Genomic DNA, 15,973 nt, shown 5'->3' with positions numbered 1-15,973 from the left:
AATTCATTTAATTATTATAACCAAACAGTTGTATTTATTTATTTTACAGGTATCTGTGCATGACTACTCGTGTTGTTTGTTTATACAATCCAAATCATTTTGTGAATGCCACAAATCCTCATAAATCCCATGTACCTGTCACTTATGAATGATTCTATTTGTAATGATGTGATTCTTCTGCTGTGTTTAATGTATCACAGTAGGTGCCATTGTTACCATCTTGTTTTTAGCTCTGGAACACATAAAAAATAAAAAAACAGTATCCCTCCCCCCTCCCCTCTACTTCCATTATATTATCTGCAAAGCATGCATGCTGAGTCTGACACCATATATAACCAACTACAGTGCAGATCTGTCCTTACAATACCTGTTATACAGCAGAATGTCTGGCTTCCAAATGAGATGGTCAGGAAATCTCACATTGGTCACACCTCCATACTCTGATGTATTCCACCGCAGGTAGTGATCATCCCACTGCTGTGGGATGCAGAAACATATTTTACACGTTAAACATATCCTTTAAACCAGTGTTTTGTAAGCCTTGTTCAAAAGGTCAACCTGGAATTTTACTGTAACACTAATGCATTTATTAGTGACACCGGCAGTTATTATGATGGGTAAAATAAATGTATCTGACAGCAGCTGTGGGTAACATTATTCAGTGACATGGTACAAGAATTGAGTTCAATCTCTGTGCCAAATTTCAGTGACATCTGTGGAGGAATATGATTTTTAGATCTCTAAGGGACACCGCTTTATTGCTATTCCAGTAATACTAAGTTGACCACATTGTATGACTGTAATACTAGAACCTTAAACCAAATCTAGAAATCAGCTACAGGTTGTAGATTTCCAAAAATGTATTACTGCATCTGGTCGCATTTTGCAACATATGCACGCCAGCCTGCTGCTATTCTGATCCAAAGTCATGCATATCATCAAGAGGGTCAACATTGCAGATGTAAAGTGGCAAATTTTGTCCCAATTGTGTGCATACTGGATGCAACACATACTTTGTAAGGGCAGCTGCAGTATGTACTAAAATAAAAAAATACAACAAAAAAAACGTGGGCCTATGCCTATTGGGTTGTGTATTGTTCCTCTGTACTTTATACTCAAGGAGACAACAGTCAGGATCAACTCAACAATTTTTATTCATTCTTCTTCTCCCCACATACAAGCATACCATTGTCTGTAGAGCGGAAGTGTGTTTCAACATTATCTATGCTATGGAGCTGAGGAATCATGTGCAGTCTTTGAATCACTGGAAAGCCCAACAAGGGTATGGTCAGATCCTTCACAATAAAAACCTCCTCCTCTATCTTTCTGTCCCCTCTTTGAATAACAGCATCCACCTTTCCTTTAACACCCAGAGACTGGCTGGCAGGTCCTAGCGATGGTCTGCGAGTGGTTGTGGGTCTGCCATATCTATCCTGTGTGTATTCTGACTCTGGAATAGCGGTCACAGAAGCACGTCACGTCCGATAAACAATAAGTTACGGGAGTGAGAAAAACAAGGCAATGTGAACTAAAGTGATGTACCAAGTAACATTACAGGGGGAGTGGTAGGCTGTGGCTTGAAATTGGAAGAAGGATGGGAAATAGTAACATGACTTTAAAGTCAACATCCACCGAGCCAAAATGCTTATGCTATCAGTTAACTCGTTCTGGTTTCCTAACTTTAAAAAAAAAAAATGTATCGTATGATAGTTAGCAAGCAACAGTTATAAAATTAATCAAGGCACAATGTGTTTGTGCATTTTTCAAAAAGGTGTTGACAGCTTTGAGGTAGAGACAATATATGCAACAAAACATAACACATGAAGAAAAATAAAGATGCTGGTGGTCTTTCAAGTCAAGTAGGGAATGTAAACTTAACAAAGAAAAGAGTCTCTTGGCGTTTTCCTTTCATGCATTGAAAAGATGAAGTGAACTTCTCATTTTTCCAACCGTTTATGTGGGGTTTGACCTTTAAATAATTACAGTACACCTATGAATACAAATTTTACAATGTTCAATTAAGTTATTTATGAAGAACTCTAAATCTTTTCCTTTAAAAATGTTCCAGCTTCAATTGACATTTAAGTTATAGGGTGCAGCAGCATACCTTTAGCCTGGCTTCATTCTCCTACGTATTCATGCTCAATTTTCATTTTCCTTCAGTACTCCGACTGGGTTTGCGGTATATTTGCGGGTTTTCCAGCCAAATAAATGGCAGTCCAATGAGTGAACAGAAGGAGTGGCTGACAAGGATGACATTGAGGTTCGGTAACCTTCGGAGAGTTACGTACTAATGGTGACGAAGAAAGATGCGAGCAAAGCCATTCGGTCTGTGAGTTTTATTGGTGGCCATGATGTTGTGGCCCTCTTCCTCATGGGTTTGGGAAAAGTTTAATTTTTCAGCTCGCTCCGTTAGCTAGGAGTTAGCTAAGGCTAACGTTAGCGATGGTAAGCCGATGTTACGATCAAACGTTAGTGATTGGTTATGGCAGATCCAGAGTGGCTCTGGGCAGAGCCAATGGTTTTAAACTTTAAGGAAGTTAACACTTGTCAATGGAGAGTGGCCAGACTCTCTGTACACATGAAATGTAGCAGAGTCTGGTAAGTATACCTTTACACTGAAGCCAGCATTGAAAAGATATCCAAAAATTATGAATCGGTTCACACTGAAAGAAAATATGTTCAACTTTCCCAACATCTTTTTATTATTTGTTTTCCCAATTAAATTTTGCATGTAGGAAGTGATTCGATGGATAAATCATTTTAAATGTCAATGTCACTTCTTTGGCTTTTGGTGGGAGAGGATAGGATAAGTATCGTTTCCTAATCTTTTGTGCCTCTTTACCACCATAGCCTCAGAGAATATATTTTCATTTGCAGTTGAAAGGGATAATATTTTGTACAGACAGTATAGGAACACATTTCTAACAAGCTTGTTAGTGAACTGTTTGCTATTCGAGCTAACACCTTCTACACAAACATAAGATTTGAAAGCACCAAAAGTTGTTGAGTCATTGTTTGAAGGGAATTAAAATGTTTTTTTTATCACTTTAGTGTGTTCTCTAAGTCTAAGCAAACAATGAAGACTAAATTTGCCACAGAATTCTGTATAGTTTTAAAATTCACCAGATCCATCCATTAATTGAGATTTAGACATAAATTCTCTTTTCCATAACTGCGTCGCAAGTTTTGGAGCTTAGCTGGGAGCTTCATGAAGCTAAAGCTAATGGTAGCTGCCATCCAGCTGTCAGAGTTAGCTTTGACTTCATATACGTGTTTCCTTCTAACAGCTGTAATCTCAGTAAGGTGAAAATCTGCAAGAAACAGGTTGCTTCTAAAATAGTAGTGGCTGTACCGTTTGGCTTAGTTATCAATGCTGTTAGCATCGTGGCTAACGCTATGTTACTTAGTTTATGACACATTGTTTCGCCTGTACTTTCTAACATGTTGTCATTGTGCTAACCGATCAACGTTAGCCTTTACAACAGAGACGCTTAAATACACTTATTAGATAATGTTTCATTACAGAGTTCTCCATTTTGTGTTTGTCGTCGTGTGCGTGGTGGAAAATGATAGTAAACAGAGAGCGGTGTGTTGAAAATGCGATGCGCGGTGACGTAGATCCCCTTCATGGCCAGTCTAAGTCCCTCTAGTGGACAGAACGTGTAACAACAACCACATGCTTACAGGGGTATGACAATGCATAAGCCTGAGCAGTGTAGTACATATTAATAACAGGCTGCATTAAAGATTTGAATATTTATCAAATATAAAAAATATAAAATAAAAACATACAATAAAAAATAACAAATGACATGAGAATTGTATTGGTATAATGGTATATAGAAGAAGACTGACAGTTCTAATGCCTATAAAATATTTTAGTCTAGACAATCACTCCAGTATCACAGGGTATCACAGGGTATTTTTTCATAACACACAATCTTTCACTGACTTTTACTGATTATACTTATTATTTAAAGTGTAGCTGCACAATTTCTGTAAATGAAATCACAAGTGGAAGGCTGTATCGTCATATCTGACTCTTTGGAAAAAAACAGCATATCCAGGCTCATAGCAGATGTGTGCATACGATGACTTTTGTTGATTTCCAGCTTAGTATAGCTAAATGCTTGGCAAACAAGCATATTTCCCAAAATGACAAACTATTCCAATAAGCTACTTTTAATGATGGCCCAGGAGAAGGCCCCATGATAAAAAAAAAAAGTAGGCTTACGGGAAATTTTGTGTTTTTACTGTAACCACTCAGTTGTCTTTAACAAAGCAATAACATGATGTGCTCTAAAAATGTGACAATTCAGTGTATATATAATTTTTTTCATTCCAACACTCTCCTGATTGTCATTTATTTACTACTTTCTGTCAAGCATGGTGAGTGTCTTGAAGAAACGACTTTAATGTCCCAAAGTTCACCACAGGTAGCCAACAGATCAGTGGTAACAGACAATAAAAACTCTGAATTCTGTCAGCGCTGTCTTGTATTTGAGAGCCGAAGGCAATTGTGCAGGGTGTGGAGTGACAGAGATTGAGTGAGACTGCTGCTGCGATTCCACGGGGTGATTTAAAACAGACCAAACAGCCTTGATGCAGATTGCTGACGTTGCAGCAGCGCTAATGTCATACAATGGACAGGCTGCTATAAAAAATCTTACTGCATGGAGGAGAAATGGGCGCATTGCCCCTGTGGAAGGTGAAAGGGAAAAGACTGGCTTCCAGTAGATGTAATTAACAAAACTGTCAGACAATAACTAAATGTTTATTGTGATTAGATGAACAAACCACATACCAGGTTGAAGGCTAAAGGTTAAGGTAAAGTTCAACATTGAGAGGAACATGTTTATTCACTTTCTTGTTCTTCATGTAGTGAGTTGCCGTCTATGGAAAAAGATGGATAAAATAAAAAAAGCTAAAAATAGAAAAACAAAGAGGGAAAAGGAGATGGGATGTCAAGGGATAAATAAGTGGATAGGGAAAGGCAGGTAGACAGGTAGGATTTACGTGTGACGTCTGTGCTTGGAGGCTTGCAAATATTTATGTTAACAGACTAGCATTTGCCAGAGATGGCAAAAGTACTCACTTCCCGTACTTAAGTAGAAGTACAGATACTTGTGTTAAAAAATACTCTGGTATAAGTAAAAGTACTGATTTAACGTCTTTACTCAAGTAAAAGTAACAAAGCATGGAAATGTGAAAGGAAAAGATTGGGTTCCAGTATGTTATAAACAAAACTGTCACACAATAACTAAGGTTTTATTGTAATTAGATAAACAAATTGACTATAAATAATCTACCACATGTATCATATTAGCAATAAAATGTAGTATAAGTGTAGCCATAAGGTGCGGTGTAGCTTTTTTGACTTTACATACATTGTAAAAACATCTTACCAGTTGTAGCCAGATGTTGGTTGTCAAAACCTGGTTCTTCTCATCCTGATAGGAAATGATGATGAGTGCTATTTATTAACATTATTATGATTCAAGTATTTGTATCTAGGTATTTACTGTTTTCTCAGTTTAAATTTCATAAAGAAAGAGTCATGCTACTCAAAAAACGTCAACGTTCACAGTCGCTTCATCTCTCAATGGAGAAACCATTGACTGTTACCCTTTACCCGTAATGGAAAAGTCAATATGTTTACATGGGAATTGATTTTAGCTGTGAAGTGAGAACATAGTGACATTTCTAAATTGCCATATGATAAGTAAAATTCCAGTTAAACAAGAATGAGTTATCATAACACCACCTTGTGCAGTGCATGTGAAAAACTAATGTGTGGAGAATCATTATTTACGTACCACATCCATGATCTGCATGAGGGTGAGGCCAAATTGAACAGTGAGAGTCTGAGAGTCATTGGAGACTGGTCTCACCAGTGGGTTGTACCCAGTCATCAGGTCGTTGTACAGTTTGCGCTGATCCGGCCCTTGAAGAGAAACTACAGAAGACAGAGAAAACTGGACAGTAAATATGCTTTCATAATTACTTCAGAACAAAATGAGCAAGAATGCCCGGTAGGGAATGAGTCCTTTACCCAAGTGAAGGAGTTCAAGTACCTTGGGGTGTGGTTTGCGAGTGAGGGGACAATGGAGCGGGAGATTGGTCGGAGAATCAGTGGGGGTGGTGTTACATTCACTTTATCGCACCGTTGTGATGAAAAGAAAACTGAGTCAGAAGGCAAAGCTCTGGATCTAGTTCCTACCCTCCCCTATTCCTCCCCCGGTCATTAAGGCTGGGTCATGACCGAAAGAATGAGATCCAGGGTACATGCGGCCCAAATGGGTTTCCTCAGGATGGTGGCTGGCGTCTCCCTTAGAGATAGGGTGAGAGGCTCAGTCATCCGTGAGGAGTTGGAGTAGAGTCGCTGCTCCTTTGTGTCAAAAGATTGTGGTTGAGGTGGTTTGGGTATCTGGTAAGGATGCCTCCGGGCACGTTCCGCTGGGAGGAGGCCTACGGGAAGACCCAGGGCAAGGGTTGTGCAATTAACTGACTTTCGATTTTGGCTCCCAACGATCACCAAAAATAGTATAATCAAGAAAAAACAATTATTTTGCCATTTTCTATTTTGCAAGAACACTCTTATGTGGTCTTGTGTGCTGAATTACATGCACATGCTGCCCCTACCCGGGGCCATAAAATCTCTCAGCGGTCAAGTTGTGTGCATCCGCAAGATAGCAGAAGGAGGACAGCCAGTGTTTGGTGAGCAAAAAAGGCAAATCCAACTCTGTTGTCTTGGAAAAGTTAACGTTAGCTAACCCTGCGGTCCCTCTGATTCTGCCCTCCCCGCTGTAGTAGATGTTGTATTCCCCCGACACGCTGTTTTCACTTACTGTTTAAAACCTTTTCCAGCTGGGTGCATAGGACTAATGCTCAAAACCAACATGAAAAAAACAAAATAATGGTCCCTCAGTATTTTTTTGTTAAAGTGTATGTAAAAAGATTCAACATGAGTCCCATAATAAGATACCGTCTATGTGCTAGATTTTTCCTTAGCTAGCTAGTAAATAAGCCCACTGAGGGCAACATTATTGTTCATATTTGGCCTGGGAACGCCTCAGGATCCCCCAGTCGGAGCTGGTTAATGTGGCTCGGGAAAGGGAAGTTTGGGGTCCCCTACTGGAGCTGCTGCCCCCCCCCCCCCTGACCCGACCCTGGATAAATGGACGAAGATGGATGGATGTAAAATGAGAAAGAATGTTTGTCACATCTATTGCCAATTCTTTTTCCTTTTCATTGCCAAACTCCAATGTGTTATGAGCCCCTCTGCTCTCAGATTATTTTTCCTTGTTACCAGTGTTCAGTTATTTCCTGTTTTATTTTGAAATGCTCCCCCATCTCTCATTTCAGTCTACTTCACTCTCTGCCCTTGTTTGTTTCCTTCAGCTTCGCCCTGTTGTTTATCAACTGTTCCTCATCAGACCTGAGGCCTATCCCAATTCTCAGTTTGTACATCCCAGAGTCCTTTTACTTGCCTCCACTCCTTATTACTTTATGTCATCACTATTGTTATTACTTCAACTTATTTTGGAAGAGATTTGAGTGGACCTCTCTCCTCAGATACAAGGGGAGAGATGTTGAGACACATTGGAGTAGTCCAATGTAGTGGAGACGGGGGAGATTCTCATCATGAATTTAACAATCGGATAGCACTTTAGCGTATCAATGTTTAGAGATATAATTTATTGGTGAAAGGTGAGACAACAAATCGTAACCATAAGTTTGTGAGGCGTTTTAGGGGGCCCTTGGTAGCCCGGGGCCTAAGGCAATTGCAGACCTTTGCCTAATGGTAAGTCCGCCTCTGCTACTACACAGATTTATCCTTAATTATAGCTTCTTCAGCAGGCCTCCTGGTTTCTAGATCTTCTCTCCTCAAAATGAATTTCAGGAATTTCAGGGGTTTCAGCGAAGTCAGTACTGTGCCAGTATCATCTGCAGAACATGACTGTCTTTACAAAATTGTGGGAAAATATATTCAATAGTTGTTGAGATATTCTGGTCTGGATCAATGTTATGAGACGGACTAACGTTGCCCTTCATAGAGCCACCACTATGCTAGCGTGTCTTAAAATGATTATGCACATTATAACTTTCTTTCAAACAGGAAACTTAATGAGACTGACCCAAAGCTACATTCACCCCATTTCTACATCATCCAATCCATACTTGAATTTCTGATTATCACACCTCTTTCCATTTATAATCTTGCTTCATCTTGCAGGTACCTATCACCACTCTAGCTTCACCTTTCACCAATAGACTCAAAAGTCTGTGTCAGCAAGCCCCTCACTGTTGAACACAATTAGCATTTCATTTAATGTTTGGCAAGGTCTACTTTCAGTTAAATCAAATTACATATAGTATAAAAAGTCAATTTCAGAGTGGAATATTTTAAACAAAGGGTGGTGAAACACATGCAGCCCAGACAAGGCAATCATCCAAATACATTACCTGGCCTGGGTTCAATCTCAGATCAGACCCGCCCCTCCTTTTAACACATTCATGTCCACTCTTGAGTTATAGAGAGTTTTTGGCAGCGTTTATTCACTTCACTTATGGCCACAGCCCAGTTATCCTAAACCATCTATGAGAAGCACATTATCTCGATGATTTGGCAGAGTTCTTGTTGTCTGTGGGCATCTCCCCATTCCTGTGCTCTTGGTTGCCTCCTGCTCTTTCAAAACAAGACTACGTCAAAACCTTGTATATGGTTGGACAGTGTATGGTCAATTTGCTCGAGGCCAAATTGTTATTAGGATAATCAACGGTAGTAGTGTCTATATTGTGAATTAAGATGCAAAATATTAATCTTTGCTGTCTGAAAAATCGTATTTTAATTGTCATAGCGAATATGAACATGTGCGATGAACACATCGCATAAAAACTGAAATGGATCAACCCTTCATAAACATGCAAAACCATGTAGAAAGCAAATTTTGATCAGCTCACAGTCTCTTATCTACTGTTGATATGTTTTACATGAACACAGCGCGCCAAATCAGCTATTAGTGCATTGTGACAAGCTTAACCCTTATGTTGTCTTCTTGTCAAAATTGAAAATCAACACTATTTATCATGTTTTTGTCCCTTTTTTTCAACACTTTTGTCACTTTTTTCAATGTTTGTCACTTTTTTTTTATGTTTTCAACACTATGTAACACTAACTTATTAACTCTAGTTTTACAGTTATAGTTGGAATTTATGTTCAATAAACCTCATTTATAGGAGGATTATACCTACTGTTTGAGTTAGAAAAGCAGAAATTAGGAATTATTTAGACTAAAATTAAAGGAATGGATGTTGATCGTTAATCACAGACTGGAAAATGTCAACTTTTACTCAATACCATTTCAAAACCACTTCAATTGTTTTTCAAATGCTATAAACTTGAATAAGACCCCCTAAAATTAATGAAAGTAGAGATTTGTACTTGCCAAAGAGCGTTGAATCAATCATGTTATTTTGGGTAATTACAATTGGGTAGTTAAAAGGAACAATAATATAGGAAAATTAGACCCGAGGACAACATGAGGCTTAAACAAAGGCTGCATGTATCATACTGTTTATCTTAGTTTTCCACGTATCTTAAAATTTGGCAAATTCTTGTGAACCAAGCTGCTCGGCTGAGACGAACCAGACCCTCCCCCTCTTTCAGTGGTAAATCCATATAGCAAAATATCATGCATGTAAATTACACCATCAGAACAAGGGGGAGGACAGATGACATGATGTCTTTCTAAACTTAGCTGAGTTTATATAGTGACTTTGCTGTTGTCACGGCCCAATGTGAGGAATGTGAAGATTTGAGTCGCGCATGCGTCACTTTGCGACAAGTATCATATAAGATGATAACGAGTGACCTCTGTAATGTCAATGAAGTAAAAAAGGACCTACTTAACCAAGTTCATTCTGCTGGCTACAAGTTAGCAATCAAACACAACAAAGGCTGTCAGTTGAATGGTGTTTTGAGCTGACGTTAGCAATCAAACAATAATAGATAGCTAAAACGTTTTTTAAATGATTCCCATCTTCTGTAATGAGAACAGTTTATTATTTCATGGATTCCAGTATGACAGTGATGTCCTAAACCGTTTAAATCTGAGCATGCCCATCTAACACATGGACTCAACCAGAGCTGGTCGGACCATAGACAGTTGAAGAAGTGGACCAACAGATCCCGTTGTTGTGACTTACAACCTGATGATTCTGTCTCTTCTACAATTTTGGCTATTGTTGAGGGCATTGAAGCGTGCACTTTAATTGACTCTGGTTCTACTGTCTCCATTGTGAGCAAAGATTTGCGTAACTCTCACCCGGCATTAAGGAATCCCTCCTCTCTGCCAGCTTGCACAGTCAATAGACAGTTCCTGGACATTTTAGGCAAGTTAACGTTTGGGATCAGACTTGGACATATAGTATGGCAACCGGACTTTGAAATTCTCCAAGGGCTTGCCAGCCAGTCATTCTTGGTTTCGATTGACTGCTGCAACACCATGCCCTCCTTGACATCAAAAACAAAATGCTGCAACTTTCGGACATTAAAATTCCTCTCCTGCCCAAAGGACATGAAGTGGCTGCCTGCTTTAATGGGTCTCTGCTAGTGCCCAATAAGATTCCAGCTATGAGTGAAACCCTCATCACAGCCTGTGTGTAAGCAGCCACACCTGCTTCTCCCATGCCAACTGACTACTATGGTGTTCTCATGCCCAACACATCGTGTGACATCATTGTGGCACATTCTCTCAGTGAGGTTCAAAATGGCACAACTGTTGTTAGAATCTTAAATCCCCTCCAGAGATGACATTGAGCGCTATTCAGGTCAACAACCTGGGTGAATTTCATTCGGCTTCATCTGTTGACATCATATCTGTTGAAGGGTCACGTTGTGCAGTCTCCCTCGTACATGATTTGGCTCCATCTGTCCAGGTAAAAGACAATGACCTGTCACCTTCCCAAGGTCAATCTCTGAGATCACTGCTTCAGAAATACTCAGCAGTATTCAGTAAACACTCAGAGGACAGAGGTTGGACGAACATCATCAGGCATCAAATCTGCACTTGTGATGTTGCACCAATTAAACAGAGAGCCTACAGAGTGACACCAGACCAGTTTTTTTCATGCGCAAGGAAAATGGCACATAGCATTTCTGCCTGGACTACAGAAAACTCAATGCAGTGACAATCAAGGAGTCCCACCCACTTCCAAGAGTCAACGACACACTGGATGCTTTGTTGGGCTCTGCCTGGCTCTTCACAATAGACTGGCAACATGGCTATTGGCAAGTAGAGCTGGTTGAGGAAGACCGTGAAAAGACAGCATTCACAACAGGTAGTGGTGGCCTTTGGCACTTTAAAGTGATGCCAATGGGTCTCACCAATGCTCCAGCCATATGTCAGCACTTGATGGAAATGGTACTTCGAGGCCTCCCATGGAAAACTTGCCTGGTGTATTTTGATGATGTCCTCATCTACAGCCGCTCTTTCAGTGAACATCTCCAGCACCTGGAAGAAATTCTCTCCAGATTCCAGTCAAGTGGCCTGAAGCTAAATCCCTCAAAATGCTGTTTTGCCAGAGATCAGGTACAGTTTCTGGGCCATGTTCTATCCAAAGACGGCATATTACCTTAAGTTCATCAGAAGCTTTGCACATCACAGTGTGACCCTACATGCCCTCACAGAGAATAATGCACCTTTTCAATGGACTTTTCAATGTCAAGATGCATTCACTTACCTAAAACATGCACTCACAAACCCTCCAGTGGTTGCATTCCCTGACTTCACTGTGCCATTCTCCCTCTACACAGATGCTTCAGGCTCTGCTATTGGTGCTGTGCTTGCTCAGAGACAAGGGAATCAAGAAAAAGGGATTGCTTATGCCAGTCATGTCCTCACAAAAGCAGAAAAAAAATGGTCAACATATGACAGAGTACTCTGGGCTATTGTCTGTGCCGTGCAACATTTTCACCACTGCCTTTACAAACAGTCCTTTGTTATAGTGACCACAAACCTCTCCTGGGTCTTTTCAGGCTACTCTAAAACAAATCCTCCTGCACTATTAGAAATTTTGTTCAGGCTGTTAAAGCCATATTTTTACACATTTTAGGCTACTCTAAAAAGGAATCCTCCTATTAAGCCAGCTTCATTCCAGCTCTGGGTGAGAGAAAACATATCCAGTTTGTCACTCAGGTAATATTGGACAATTCTGATGTAGGATTTTAAAATTAAAGGCTTAATTGACCAAGTGAAGCTATATGTGAAATCTTTTTCAGCCTTTTAAAGCCATATTTTTACTCTTTTTCAGGGTACTCTAAAAAAAAATCCTCCTGTTAAGATAGCTTTATTCCAACTCTGGGTGAGACAATACATAACCAGTGTGTCACTCAGGTAACATCGGACCATTTGGATATAGGATTTTAAAATTAAAGGTTTAAATGTCCAAGTAAAGCTATATTTGAAATCTTTTTCAGGCTGTTAAAGCCATATTTTTACACATTTCAGGCTACTCTAAAAAAAAGAATCCTCCTGTTATGCCAGCTTCATTCCAACTCCGAGTGAGACAACACATATCTAGTGTGTCACTCAGGTAATATCAGACCATTCTGATGTAGGCTTTTAAAATTAAATGCTTAAATATCTAATTAAATCTATATTTGAAATCTTTATCAGTTTGTTGATTAAAGTCATGTTTTTACTATTTTTCAGGCTACTTTAAAAAGGAATCCTGTTAAGCCAGCTTCATTCCAACTCTGTGAGAGACAACACATATCCAGTGTGTCACTCAGGTAATGTCAACAGGAGGCTACTGCGTGGTGCCATGTAAAAGAGAGCGCGTCAGCTAGTTTACTAGCCATATATTGTTTGTTTAAGTCTGTATAGCAGCCCTTCAGTGGCTTTAAGTTTTAGGCTTAGCCATTACAATAACTGTTGCTGCTCTTTAAACATTTATTTTCTGCTGGAAACTGAAAGCGAAACAAAAGTTCTACTAGCATTGTTTCCTAGCATTTCTTTAAGATGGTTCTATTTTAAAGATTATTTCTCCTTTTTTTCAAAATGTGTAGACCTACTCCTTTTTGGTATTTGTGTAGTTAATCTTTCACCAGGCCACCAAAGCGCCACCTGCTTTCTTTAAACAAGCCGTCGTCAATAATGCTGTTGCAGCTATTGTCTATTATTTTCTTCACAAGCAAATCCTGCAAGAAAACACATTGATGACCTATTTTAAACAATATAATTGTAAGATATGAATTATTTGATTCAAAAAAAGTATCTATTTTTATAGAAATCTCAACCTGCCCTATAAGGAAATAGTGTTACTGCTGTTTGTGATTTTTTTTATTACATAGGCCCCCTAGTTCCACACATTATTTATGTAAAAAAAAAATAGCAACAGTGAGAAGCAAGTACACACACACACACACACACACACACACACACACACACACACACACACACACACACACACACACACACACACACACCCACACACACACACACACACACACACAGTGGTGTGCTGTTTATCCGCATCTAGCCTACTCTACCTGTGCATTAAACAATTGAAATTGGTGGTGGCCATAGGAACAACAACGACAACAACGACAACAACAAACGTTAACATAAAAAATTTCGCAGAAATTTTAACAGTGTGCCTACTACTTGGTACACATCCTGATAAAAATAAACTAAAAATAATAAAAGTGTTACGTGTCTTAACCCTTCAGAGATAGACCTTTTTAAACCAATTAAGTCCATGTAAGTCCTAATGTCGCTAGTGCTAAACCAACCAGACTCAATTTAAAAAAATAGTACTTTTAGCGTGTATAGAGCCAACATATTTCCACATGTATATCGGTGAAGTATGTGTTTATTTCAACTAAAACTATAGTTTTTTATGGTTTGAAAAGTGTAGAGAAGACCAGAAACGGCTTTTCATAGTTTTATTTGGCTTCAGCTTCTGTCGCACTGTTGCTTGCTCTGGAGGAAACTACTAGAACTGTTGGGTCCTTGTAAATTCTGGAGTGTGGTCTATCTGTAAAGTGTCTTGAGATAACTCTTGTTATGAATTGATACTATAAATAAAATTGAATTGAAAATTGAAATTCTGTTTAGTTTATGTGAACTTTGTTTTATGATGCTAAAATGACATTTCACATTATTTACATAGAGTCTGGTGGGTTTGGTGATGCAAGCCTTAGCCAAATATATGTAAATACAATGCCCCAGTTTTGCTGAAATTTTACATACAGTACAATACAATACATACAGAAATGTTTAATGGTGAAGTGTTAAGTGATTTAACCCTTCAGAGATAGACCTTTTTAAATCTGATTTAAGACCTTTTGATTTCCCAGAAACATCTAGTAGCTAGCGCTGAACCAACCAGACTCCATTTAAAAAAACTGTACTTTTAGCGTGTATAGAACCCACATATTTTCACATGTACTGTAAATCAGTAAAGTATGTGTTTATTTCAACCAACACTAGAGTTTTGATGGAAAAAAGTGTAGTGAAGAACAAAAACAGCTTATCATAGTTTTCTTTGTTTTTTGTCGACTTTGAATGAAAGGTGTGTTATGATGCTAAAATTATGTTTATTTACATGAAGACTGGTGGGTTGGTCATGTTAGCTGACAAATAACACTTCTTCTCCTTCCTTCCTCTCCTCCTCTCTTCAAGTCTTGTCTCTGTGAAAACAACTGTTGGTGTTGAGGCCTGAAGTCAGTTAGGCGTCAGTTAGTCCATCATGACATCATGTTAGCTGTTGGCCTCGAGTGAAGAGTCTCATGATAGGTGTGTGTGTGTGTGTGTGTGTGTGTGTGTGTGTGTGTGTGTGTCAAAACACATACACATATTGGAAAATCTGAAACGGTCTCGGGAGAAACCGTGCTTGATATCTGAATACCAATTCAGCCCAATAAACGTCAAAGTCTTGTCTTTGGTTTAAACTTTTAATTATGTTTCTACATTAAAGTATGACGATACAGCATGGCCCCAAAGAAGTATTGTTTTGAGCGATGTTGAGCGATTTCCCCGAAGATGTCTCTATGAAGTCTGTAAGAAATTGTTCGCCATTTTTTGGCCTTTTCATGAAAACCACACGGCAAATCTCTTTAAAAAGTCGTAGCACACAAATGGACACCATCCTGATCATAACACACCTTTTGGTGTATTTTGTGTGCACGTGTTGGCAACACACCATGACTGGTGGGCTTTGTAGATTACTGGCAGTTTTCTGGGGAAGACCTGGTCTGATTTGGAGAGACGGCATTCATCCCACTTGGGATGGAGCAGCTCTCATTTCTAGAAATCTTGACAAGTTTATTAGTGGACCTAATCCTTGACAATCCAGAGTTGGGACCAGGAGGCAGAGTCGCAGTCTAATACACTTCTCTGCCCTTCTAATTCAGCAGTTACCAACCCAAACCCCTATGCAGAGTCACAGTCTAACACACTTCTCTGCTCCTCCATTCCAGGAGTTACCTAGTCAAAACCCCATGGTGACGGTGTCTGCCCCCAAACCATCAAAATTATTTAAATCAAAGGTAAACAGAAGAGGAGCTGTGCATGAAAACCACATAACAATTAAAACCACAAGTGCAATAGTGCAAAAGAATAGGAGAATTAAATGTGGAATCTTAAACATCAGATCTCTCTCTTCTATAGGTGTACTAGTAAATTAATTAATATCAGATTCTAATTTTGATTTATTTTGTCTTACTGAAACCAGGCTGGGTGATGGAGAATATGTTAGTCTAAATGAATCCACCCCCCCCAGACATATTAATATTCACATTCCTCGAGGCACAGGCCGAGGAGGTGGAGTTGCAGCCATCTTCGATTCTAGTCTACTAATCAGCTCTAAACCTAATCTGAATTATGACTCATTTGAAAGTCTTGTTCTTAGTCTTTCACACCCGAGTTGAAAATCACTGCAGCCAGTTCTATTTGTTATAGTG

The 15,973-nt window shown here is 39.2% G+C and overlaps 1 protein-coding gene across 1 annotated transcript in view; it reads right to left on the bottom strand.

The window, feature by feature from the left end:
- Positions 1-15,973, bottom strand: part of chrna7a (cholinergic receptor, nicotinic, alpha 7a (neuronal)) — a 35,974-nt gene that overhangs the window by 14,354 nt on the left and 5,647 nt on the right. The window contains exons 2-4 of the mRNA XM_032521076.1: positions 5,820-5,959; positions 5,409-5,453; positions 368-477 (exon numbers count right to left, since the gene is read on the bottom strand). Of these exons, the coding sequence (XP_032376967.1) occupies positions 368-477; positions 5,409-5,453; positions 5,820-5,959 (295 nt within the window). The remainder of the gene's footprint in view (positions 1-367; positions 478-5,408; positions 5,454-5,819; positions 5,960-15,973) is intronic.

Source organism: Etheostoma spectabile, chromosome 1 (genome assembly GCF_008692095.1).
Source record: "Etheostoma spectabile isolate EspeVRDwgs_2016 chromosome 1, UIUC_Espe_1.0, whole genome shotgun sequence".
NCBI lineage: Eukaryota > Metazoa > Chordata > Actinopteri > Perciformes > Percidae > Etheostoma > Etheostoma spectabile.
The sequence above is the reverse complement of the archived record's forward strand: the minus strand, read 5'-3'. Positions and strand labels throughout refer to the sequence as shown.